The sequence below is a fragment of the Crotalus tigris genome, unplaced genomic scaffold (genome assembly GCF_016545835.1).
Source record: "Crotalus tigris isolate CLP2741 ecotype Arizona unplaced genomic scaffold, ASM1654583v1 scf7180000017668.6805642782:7212621, whole genome shotgun sequence".
Classification (NCBI taxonomy): Eukaryota; Metazoa; Chordata; class Lepidosauria; order Squamata; family Viperidae; genus Crotalus; species Crotalus tigris.
In genome coordinates, this window is record NW_024096554.1 from 5,361,058 (window position 1) to 5,373,181 (window position 12,124).

At 38.2% G+C, this 12,124-nt stretch overlaps 1 protein-coding gene across 1 annotated transcript in view; it reads right to left on the minus strand.

Moving 5' to 3' along the window:
• The window catches only part of LHX4 (LIM homeobox 4), a 74,143-nt gene that overhangs the window by 20,663 nt on the left and 41,356 nt on the right, over window positions 1-12,124 (minus strand). The window contains exon 2 of the mRNA XM_039337018.1: window positions 6,525-6,745. Within this exon, the coding sequence (XP_039192952.1) occupies window positions 6,525-6,745 (221 nt within the window). The remainder of the gene's footprint in view (window positions 1-6,524; window positions 6,746-12,124) is intronic.

Sequence of the window (12,124 nt, forward strand, 5' to 3'; positions counted from 1 at the left end):
AGCATTTAGCTCTACACCATAATGCTGATATATTTTTAATGTAGTACACATATCAGAATCTTAAATTCATCCCTTGGGATCATTGCATCTTGTTTCCTCTTGTTTTTCTTTCCATTTCATGTCTGATTTAAATTGCAAATTCCTCAGGGCAGGGAACAATCATTTGCTCAGTTTTTTGAAACCCTATGCAAACAATATATGATGATTTGCCCTTCAAGATTGTCCACACAAGAAGCACCACCATGTGTATTTGCTCTTATCTTTATTGTAACAGAAACTTGCAAGACAAATTATTCCCCTCCCCCCTCTTATTTTATTCTCCAGAAAACTAGGGAGGATCTCTTCTGAAATGCCTTCCCACATCCTATCCTCTCAACAGTCAATGAAAAATTCATCAGGTCCCAACAATATCCCTAATCAACAGTAACATTAGGCCCTTAGAAAAGGGACAATAAAGCAGGATGGGCTACAAAATTTCAAAAGCATCCAAGTCACAAGGATAGGTTCTTTCACTATAGGGAAGGGGGGGGTCCTGAATCTGCTTTCTATATCTGCTGAAGAATGTTGAATCGGAAGGCATATTTTATTGCTATACATGAGGTCAGGAGATAGTCAAATAGTGTATATATATATATATATATATATATATATATATATATATATATATATACATACATACATACATACATACATACATACATACATAGGTATAGCTTGACAAGATGAACCAGATAAAGAGAAGATTTCAACAATAGTGAATTGTACCAACAGAATAACATATTTGTAAGAAAAGTTCCTCAGCTTTAACCACTTTTCCTTTCCTATATATATTTCATTTTTCCTGACAATTTAATGCTTATTTGTCCAACAATATTATTCCATTGAATTAAATATGGGATTGGCTCTAAAGCTTATGCTGACTGATGCCCACACGAGAGCTGTTACTTCCTTTAAAATTGGCTTATGTAATACCATTAGAGAGGTTTTAACTAAAAGCAAATATACAGTTATATTCAGCAAATCAAGCAGCCATTTTTACTTCCATGCCCATTTTCCAGAGAGATCCAAATAACTGGTAAAATGAGTGGAATATTAACTGCTGGATTAAAAAAGCTATAGACTCCCAGAGAAAAGTATTATCTGCAGCCATATGTAAAGGCATTTCATGGAAGTCCCCTGCAGACAGATGTAAAGACTGTACATGTTACACAGGGCCAGCCATTATGATACCATTTAAGGAGAAACAGACATGAATTTAAACAGTTATTGTCTGGAACTGAGATTCCTTTAAGGAAGGGGGGGGTGAATTTGCAGAGCAGTCTGATTTCCATGTCTGCCTCTTTTATTCACATGTATTATTTCTTTGAACTCAAGGCAGATAGTGTTTTGTCATTAGGAAAGTCAATAAATAAATATGTATGTATTAACAGTGAATTCTAACTAGGGAGTTGTAGTAAAATTGGGAAAAATGAGTGAAACTGGGGTATTGGTTTTCTATGAAAAGCAAGGAAATAATTTGGATGTTAAGAATGTGGGTGCCCAGGGAGGCAGGACAGAGGAAAACGATGCATAGATAAACAAGGAGAAAGAAATATAGAAATTACAAGTGAAAATAAGGTAACTTTTCACCAGACCATTGAAAATCCTACAAGAACACCTGAATTGGGGACTTACATTCAAGAGGGGAGGTGATCCATAGAACTGATAAGGAGATGAAAATGAAATGAAAAAGAAATAAAAAGATGTGGCGTTGTGGGTCCACCCAAACCTAGAGACATTGATTGATACAAGCAAGAGTTTGACCCAGAGTGAAACCAAGCATTGATGAAATAGTTAGGAGAAATAAAAAGAATACTGCAATAGGAATCTATTAGGGGAAGAGGCAGAAACCATATGTAAGACCTCAACTTTGGGTATGGCAGGAAGGAGGGAGAGACAAGGAGGAATGTGAAGGAAAAAATAAATCATATTTGGAAGTAGCAGAGACTCCAGCTCCCCTTCCTCATGGCAGCAAGATTATTCATGGCAAAACTCATGATAGGTGAAGAAGGAAGACATGAGGTTTTGTGCAAGAAATGCCAGATCAAAAATTGGCAGCTGTGTCCATTTGGTGCAAAACTCAGCGGGTTTATATGTTTGGAGCTGAGAGCAGTTTAGAAATTTGACCCAAGAAGAAATAAAATGGCCTGAAGCTTTGCAGCAAGCACTATAGCTTCGCAGAGATGAACAGAACGAGCACATTATGGAATGGGGGACCAGGAGTGAGAGTTGCTTGCTTATTAGACTGTTCATCAGAAAAAATATTAGATGTAAATAAAAACTGTAAAAAGTTCACAATTAATGGTGGGATAGTAATAATAATAATATCCCAGAGCAGTTTAATTTTATCATTTTTCTATGAGAAAGTCATAGAAAATGATAAAATTAACCTGCTCTGGGACTTCAGAATTCAAACAGACAAGCACTTGCAACATAACAACCCAGACTTAACAACTGTCGATAAGAAAGACAAAAAAGTCTGGATAGTGGACGTGGCAGTGCCTGGAGACAGCAGAATAGATGAGAAAGAACTGGAGAAGATAACAAACTACAAAGACCTACAAATAGAAATAGAAAGACTGTGGCAAAAGCAAGCAAGGGTAGTACCAATAGTCATAGGCGCCTTGGGTGCAATCCCAAAACAACTGGAGCACCACTTGAACACCATTGGCATTGACAAATTCGCTATTAGTCAATTGCAAAAGGCGGCCTTATTAGGAACTGCTTCCATCCTGCGACGATACCTGTAATACCATCAAACATCCACATTGCCTATCCCAGGTCCTGGGTAAGGACTCGATAGGTAGACAAAATGCCAAATCCAGTCTGAACATCTGGCTGACTGTGCGATGATCGATAATAATAATAATAATAATAATAATAATAATAATAATAATAATAGGCTCCTTGGGTGCAATCCCAAAACAACTGGAGCACCACTTGAACACCATTGGCATTGACAAATTCGCTATTAGTCAATTGCAAAAGGCGGCCTTATTAGGAACTGCTTCCATCCTGCGACGATACCTGTAATACCATCAAACATCCACATCTGCCTATCCCAGGTCCTGGGTAAGGACTAGATAGGTAGACAAAATGCCAAATCCAGTCTGAACATCTGGCTGACTGTGCGATGATCAATAATAATAATAATAATAATAATAATAATAAAGTTGGAAGGGACCTTGGAGGTCATAAAGTCCAACTCCCTGCTCAGGCAGGTAACCCTATACCATTTCAGACAAATGGCTATCCAGCTTCTTCTTAAAAACTTCCAGTGATGTTCTTTTACTTATCAGATGGCCTAAAAGGGTGGAAGGAGTCAACTGTTAGAACTCCCCCTTTGATTGGCAGCAAGCTTGATGAGTAAATAATCCAAGAGCTACAAGAATTTCTGCTTGGAAAATCTCTGGGGGATTCAGCTCACAAAGCCAGTACATAAATTGTTCAGCCTGTTTATTTACCACCAGGGTCCCTAAATACAAGGGGTTATGCACATGCATCCCTTTCCCTTTTTTCACTTATGTTTAGATCTTCCTTCCGGAGATCCCTCACTTGCCTCCCCATACTCACATGTTCCTCCTCTTCTCTTATAAGGCAATCTACCTCTAGCTTGCAGTGTGTCCAACAGGCTCTCTGAATGCCCATTACTGCAACAGGCCCTTCCCTCAAGACATTTTGCATGTACAGTCTTCTTCCCATCCCTTGCCCAATTGTCAGACCTGGTCTACACAGTGGCAGCAGAATGAAATGGTGGGAGTGATGGCATGCCTTTATGCTGCTAGTTGCAAGACCCTCTGCAGTTAATAAGCAGATACACATGTAGTAAAAATGTTGTAAGGGAGAATTCCAAAATGACACTAGCCTACCTCCCTGTTCAGGATGCTGCCACCTCATGTTTAACCATATAGATCAAGCTAATCAGTCCAATTAGAAATACCTTCTTTTTTATTGCAACCATCACTTCAACATCCCTAAAAGCTGCATCTTGAAAGCATCATCATCATCATGACACTCTACAGAGCTGCAGGAGAACTCTCTCTCTCTCTCTCTCTCTCTCTCTCTCTCTCTCTCTCTCTCTCTCTCTCTCTCTCACACACACACACACACACACACACACACACACACACACACACATTTTTTAATTTCTCTAATCCCCTGCATACAAGCCACCACCAATTCTACATGATGGCTTCGAAGGATCTCTGCATTCAGCATCTGTTCTGTCACATGTTCTTCCCTTGCTAATGGCAAAGGAGGGAGGGAGGGTTGGCAGGCAGAGGCTTTTGATATCAAGCAATACAGCCAAATAATGGAGGAGAAGGCTTAATTTCCTGAGTTACACTTTCTTTTCACCTGTATACTGAGCTGGGCTGGCTCTGCCTGACAGGCACAAATAATTTGGCCAGCAATATGTATGTTTCATGTACTTGGGAATCCACTTTTGTCTTTCTACATTCATATCTGGAGCAAATGGAACAAGTGGGAACTTCCAGAGGGAAGGATACTGTGAATCGTCACCCATATGCAGCAAAATCCTCTAGGCTTTGCTTTGGTGCATAGCAAGGGTAGTTTTCTGAACATTTTCACAGTCAGTTTTTTAAAAGCAAGCCTTTCTCTTTAGTGGCTGGGAGTGACCACAGAGAGGAAAAGGTTTTTTAAAAACTCTGGCCACAGGTGCATTTTGATGCTGAACAATGAGATTTCTATATAGCCATTGGACCTCCCCAAGACTAGCAGATGCAAGAATATCTGATAAATGCAAATATATACACAACTTTTACAAGATTTATGTTCACTAAGTAATGCAGTTCTGGGTCTTTCTAAGGCATGGCTCTCCAACTGAGCTTTCAGCACAGAGGGATAAAGGATCAACAGCTTTCCCAGGATGCTTCCCTATCTAAATGTTGGTTTTGAGCTATAAAACCTTATATATGGTGCTGGCGCTTTTCGAATTCAGGAGGGCTATTTTGTTAGGTGTGCTGTGCTACTTTAATGATCCCTGTTGTTTTAAATTGATTGTTTTATGATATTTATGATGGTTTTATATGAGCTGCTCAAGATTTGTAGAATTGGGCAGGATATAAATTATGCAAATATATAAACTGGATTATGACAGCTTGATAGCAATGCGCCACTAACACAAAACGAAACCTAAACACATGCATTATTTTTTTTCTGCAGTTCTGTAAAACAATGAGATATTTTTAGGCTACCTTTGTAAACAATTCTGAAAAAAATAATATTTACTAGCGGTAGGCCAGAAATGTTTGTTTACTTTACAGATGGAATAATTAGTGAACTAGTATTTACTGATTATTTTCTGCTAATTTACATTCAAATAAATATTAAATTCTGAGGCCCAAAATGTTAATAACTGGGATTGCCCATCAAAATAACTAAGTGGATTAGGTGGCCTTTCCCCCACTGATTCCAGAGTGGACGTACATTACCTACTATTTCTTTTCTACCAGTCCGAGACCTGACCTGACATCAGTTGCCTGCCAAACTATCAAACTATCACTGAGTTCCTTGGCACTGCTCTGAGAGGCCATGCCCTCCTTCCAGCCAACTCATCTCATGCCTAGATTCCCCCCACCCACCTCCGGGGCAAAGCAGCTGCACAAAGTAGATCGGGGTTTGATTAACAAATTATTAAATTAAAAATAATTCATGTCTAATGCAAAAGGGGTTGGTAAATGATGGCGGATGTCTTGGGTTAAGCTTTCTTCGGGGAGGGATGTTTGCTCTAACCTTTTTACTCTCTCGTAGAGTGACTGTTTGCAAGTTCCCCTTCCACTGCAGGGTTTGTGACTTATGAACAAATCTGATTCCTGGCCTCTCCCCTGCCTGCATCCTCCCCACCTCTAGGCTTTGTTAGGAATTAGCACCAGAACACCAAGCAGATGGTCCAAGCATCCTAAGGGATTCTCTGTTGAAGAAATAAGATTGCAGGATCTTGATAAGGCAATCCTACATGGGTCAGTACAAAAAAAAAAAAAGCAACGGAATTTGATGGAATTGAAAGGCACATTTAACTGCAGCCTATATAACCAACGCAAAGAAAATGTAGACTTCCCAATTTGACTATAAGACAGAAATAGGCATTCTTGGCTGAAGTCATAGGTTATACTGTATTAAGAGTACCTTTCAAAAGTAACTTTACATATAGAAGTCATCATAGCATCAGATAAGAGGTTATGAATAATTAAAAAAAACATTTCATAGCAATAGTATTTTCAAAAGATCTCATAAATCTGATCTCAGTCATCAGCATCATTTGCCAGAGGTAATACCATTTTAGGACTGCACTGACACTTAAATTGACATCTTCTTAGTCACCCTTTTAACAACCCCACTATACCATCCCTCAGCTACCCCCTTGCCACCTCCCCAAAACAAGGACATTTCAGGCCATTGCCCGTGGCCAGAGAGTAAGCCCTGCAAGCCTTCCAAGGCATCTTGGATAGCTTTTCTGTACCTACTTGAAGAAGTCTTCCTTGCAATAGACACTTCCTGATCTGGAAAAGCAACGTTCTGCCAGCTGCATCTGGCAATCTGCACACTTGAGGCAAGAGCCGTGCCAGTGTCGATCAAGGACTTTCAGGATGAACTTATCCAAGATGTGCTGGTTGCAGCCAGCACACTGGGGGATCTCTGGCAAAGGAAGAACAAGAACAATATCAGCAACAAACAACAAAAATTTCTGCAAAGCATGAAAAGACTGCAGCGAGCAGGCACATCTGATTGGTGGAGGGGGGGCTGGGGGTGTTTAATTGTGCACAACTAAATACGAAGGAGGTACTTGAAGCAGATAGGAATGAGGTTGTAAGTTTAACCCTGTTTTGTTATTTCCAACTTAAGATTGTCTTTCCCACATTTTTCCTCCAGTGGGAACATGCAAGAACCTGAACATGAAGATTACCTGGGGTGTCCATTTTTAACAGGGGAAAATGTGCAAGGAGTTGGTTTCCTCCAGTTTTTATTATCCCCACTCGCTGCTATTAAATTCTAAGCAGAACAATTCCACGCCATCACCTCCACCACCATCATTTCCATGTAAATTCTAGTATAATATTATGTCTGGGGAAGATTCAAAGGCTTCTATACTCTTACAAACGAAACTGGCCTATTTAAAGTCAACATCTTGCTTATTTTCTATCATTTAAAAAGCTTGGAGCCAAATGACCACCTTCCTTGCTTCATAACTAAAAGGTTCCTAATCTAGGTTCAGCCTGAGATTCATTTATTTAGCCTTACCCAATGTAAGACCTAATGCAAATTCCATAATCTATTCATCCATAAACCACTGGTAATTTTTAAACATTTTAGGCTCTGCAGCTAGAAAAGCCCAAATTTTGTACTCAAACTGTCAAATTTGGGAGGATGTAAAATGTATTGATGCAGATCACAAAAATTAAAGAGCAAGACATCAAGGCTAGGGTAAAACTGGAAAACAACACATACCGATAATAACTAGGAACAAGAAATTCATGTAGGAGCTATGTTCCTTTTCCCCAACTTAGTTTGTGATTTCTTTTCTGAAATTAAAGTTCAGATTTCTGCCAAGGCAAGCCATGTTTATTAAGGATATTCAGAAACTTCTATAATAAATTCTTATCACTTTGGATCATGACCAAAATTCAAAAGAAAAGTAACATTACAGTTTGGACAGTTTCAGTTTCTTGGCATCTAAAATCATTTCTGTTTTTCTTATCATATGGAACTGTGGACAAACATTTTATCAAATCTTGATTAAAACAGTAGCCAGACAAAATGATTCACAGCATAACACTCAGCTTCATAGTTTATCGGCTAGCCATTAAGGCTACGCAGCATTGTAAAAATATGCAGATTTTTAGTTTTCTAAACTAGAAAATGCTTAAAAGAAACTAGAAAAAAACACGTAGATTCAATGATTTAGTAAAAACAAAACTATTGCTTTTAAAGGCTTTACGATATTTTAATATTGTCATGACAACTTTCTTTTCAGAGGTTTCCTATTTTTTACTAAAAAAAACCCCAACCCATATTACTAAAGGGTTTTTTTTTTGTTCCTTCTTTCTATCATATTGATCATTCTGCTCTGAAGAATTAGTTGTAGTGACTATACTAATTATCCATCTTCTAAAATCCTTTCCAAACTCAACCCACTCTTCCTCCCTCCCTCCCTTTTGGCACAATTCCTTGAGTCAAACTGTGGAAGCCAGACATTTAATAAGTGACAGTTCTACTGCAATTATTTTCATAACCCAGGAAACTTCACCTGCTAACTTCTGTCTGATTGATTTCTGTCACTAAAAGCTAGCAAGAAATGGTTTGGAAAGTATAGTACACTAAGTTTGGATTCCATCCTGAGAAATCCTGTAATTAATGGGGTGATCTACATTTTCCCAAGAAAGAAGTAAAAATGGAAATAATATTACTATAGAACTACAGAACATTTCACCATAGTGGGGAAGGCTGTGACTTGTGTATCTGTTCAATCCAGATAGCAAATAAGGATGTTGACTTTCATGGCTTCATCTATCCAGTTTTATATGCTTCGTGTTTAAAACAGACTTGTACTCAACAGCTCTTCGAATAAAGGATTGTCCTACGTAAACTAGACACAAGGATGCAAAGTGCTGGATGAGATGCAGCTGGGGTCAAAAGGCTGCTATGTGGGTAAAGCCTGGCAGAAGATGTCATTTTGCTGAATTTTGACCACTATCCTGCTTGCATGACCAAGTTCAGGTTTATTAGTCAGATCAGTAAAATACAGTCTGGTTGTGCACTCTGTCTCTGCGTGTGTTGTCTGTCTGCAAGAAAAATAGGTAGGGTATACAGCTGCAAAGAGCTAGAAGTTCATCTCTCTTTCTATCTTCCTATAGTTCCAAATAATGAAAGATGTTGTAAAGTCTGCCAGGGGAGATTTCCCAGTAAAAGCAATGCACATAAATTCCAATATATATGTCTGAAAAAAGATTGATTTCTGAAGAAGCAAACCACAGAGCAGATACGGTGTGATATTTCAAGAGATATTTATGCATCAGAGGCTTCTTTCTATTCCTTCCCCCCTCTTTGGCCTCCTTTTTCTGGGAAAAGAGACAGTTTTGGAATGGCAGGAGACTGACTCACAATAAATATCAAGAATTTGTTGCCCTTTTATGCCCCTACAAAACCTCTGGATGGCCAAAAAGGGATCTCAGAGGCTTTTGTATTGAAATCCCAAGGAAACAGAACCATTGATTGGCTTATTTACTGAGGAGTTTTCTATTGCTGGAAAAAGATTCTAATTCTCAAGAGGATGAATCGTGAACCCATTGTTACCCCCACCTTCCTTTGGCTGGCTGAGATAAAAAGCAGGGTCCCAAGGAAGAACTGACCAGACCAGGATTTGAAATCAGGTTTCAGCAATGATAGTAGGAGAGCATTCTCCTGAGGTTAGCAGGCTGACTGAAAGAGGCGGTGTTCAGATATGTGAACAACCGGTTCTCTGTGTGGATGCTGCTTCCAGAAATCCATTCTAGGCCTGGGCAACAAAAAATTAGCTACCGGTTCTGCTGAACTGGTACGAACTGGCTGGATCCCACCACTGGCTGTGTCCTTTCTCAGCTCTGCTTTGTCTTCCAACTCCTGCCATTAATTTCTTCCCCTAAGATGGCTGCCTAATAAAAGCCAGGCCTTTTGTGCATTTTCAACATCTATTATACAGGCCTGCTTGTAGACTATGGAGGGTTTTGCAGTGCATGAAAAGCTGCAAGAGAGATGGAGAGTTTGACTAAGAAAAGAACTGTATATACAATGGGAAATTATGCCAATATGATATAACCTTCATTCCTAAAACAGTTGTCTCTAGCTGCAAACATAGGCCTCAGCTATTGGAAAGTGGCCATTTTCAAAAACATACAAACATGTTATAGAGACTTTTATGCCATGGTTTTCATACTAAATACAGTTCACCGCCAGGTCATGCTTTCTACCCCACATGTAATTTTCTCAACACTAGTTTATTTTCAGTGATAAAAAAGACAGGGAGCAAGCATGGGAATCACACACCAAGATCTCTGGACCTCAACTGTCCATCTGCATTACTGGAAGGGTTTGGGGTTTTTTTGCCTTGGCAATAAGGAGGATTGACGGATTGCAGCTCATGCTGAAATTTTTAAAAAGTGCTTCTTATCCCCTTCCACAGTGTTGGCATTTAAGCTTTGAAGAAAAAGAACATCCATTAATGCCAACTGCCTGCCTTTTTTCCCACCAAAATTTAATTGCTCTTATGAAAGGAATGTTAAATCTGATTGGAAAAGAGAACATTTTCTCACAGTCAAACATTTAATTCTCCTCTTTTCACCCTTTCTAGCACACCTCTCTCCCTCAAGGATGTATTTTTGAGAGCACACTCCTTGTGTGCTCTGACACACATATCAGCTAAAAGAACTGTTTTCTGCTCCAGTTTGGAAACTTACATGGGCTACTTGCTAGAAAACCTACGCGGAGTTTAATATCTGCAGATAACTCAAATATTTCGATTCAGTTTAATTCATTCATCTGATCCACAAAACTTGCAATAAAATATTATCTACCATTAAAAAGTTCAAAATAAAAATTCTGAAAGAACAGGAAATTTCTGGATGTGAATATATGCAATAAATTTTTTTTAAGTGAGGATATATAGCTTATTCCAGATGAAATTGGCCTGTTATTATATGTTATTACAGAGGCCATAAAGGTTGCCTCTGAAGTGCTGTATGCAGGCTATAATGCACAGGTCTTTTTAAATAAACACATTTGCATTATTCTTCCTCATATTAGCCTTTTCTTCTTGGTTTCATGATAATCCCTGAACCTCTTGCTTTTCTTTTCAGTGGATTTTCCAGCCGTTTTATACCTGAGACTCCTCTCTAACCAGTTTTATAAGAAAAAAAAAGTGAGAGAAAGGCATTTATAATATAAATGAATTCTCTATCTTATTACTGTAATTCAATTTTTAAAGCTGTCCAATTGGCAAGCAATTGAAGTCATGAAGAATGAAAGAACAAGCCAAATAATAAAGCAGGGGCAAGGGAGAAACTTTAGTCATCGCAATCCTCCAAATCAGATTCCAATTCACATTATGAAGTAAACTGAGCCTCTCCTCCTCCTGAATTTCTGTATTAATTAAACTTTCATCTCAACTTTTCCTGTAAGGAATCATCCCATTTTATTTTCACTACAATTTAAAAATGAGCTAGTCTGAGAACAACTGCCTTCCCATAACCTTAGATCAAGGTTCTTCAGTTAAATTGTGGTTTTAGGACAAACTGTAGTATCCTGATTTGCTTATATTGCTGGGCCATCATGGATGGATTCACGCACCAGATTGTGCCAAAACCAAGCCTCTTAAAGGTTTCAAGTTCAGTTTTGAAACTAATCATTTCATGCCGCAGATTCAATACAATACATAGGTATCTATCTACACAATGGTTGTTACCTAGTTTAACCCATTTGCAGTGATCTCATATATAAATGTCATGACTTATAACCTTGCATCAGGATGTAAGTATGTAAAGAAAAACTTCCATGATAGCATCATGGTGCATGTATTTCATTTCAGCACTGTTTATTATTATTACTGTTATTTCAAATGCTCATTAGAGAATATCAGGTGTTTATGATTTTACAGAGCACTTTTCCGTAATTTCAATTTTTTAGAATCCTGATTAGCAGTGAAGCATTATGTAAGGCCAGCCACAGTTTAACAAAGGAACAACATAAACTTCAGCTTTCAGATGATAATATAGTATGTGCTAAACAAAACCCCAAGAATATAGAAGTGTGGTTATTTTAAAACAGAATGCCTGGTGAATTAACTAAAAGAGGTCAGGAATCCGAAAAAGCCTCTGAACAGAGGCAGGTGGCAATGAAAGTTAATATATTCTATGGCAAAGTAAAAGCCTGACTTTTTGCCATTTTTCTTTCTTTATAAATAATTAAATCATTTATTTTGTTTTTAAAGATGCTCATTTCACTTTTTCCCATGAAAATTTTTTTTTATTTCAAAAATAAGATATTACATTTAAAATAACTACAAAGACAATAAAAAGAAAAACAAAATTACAGA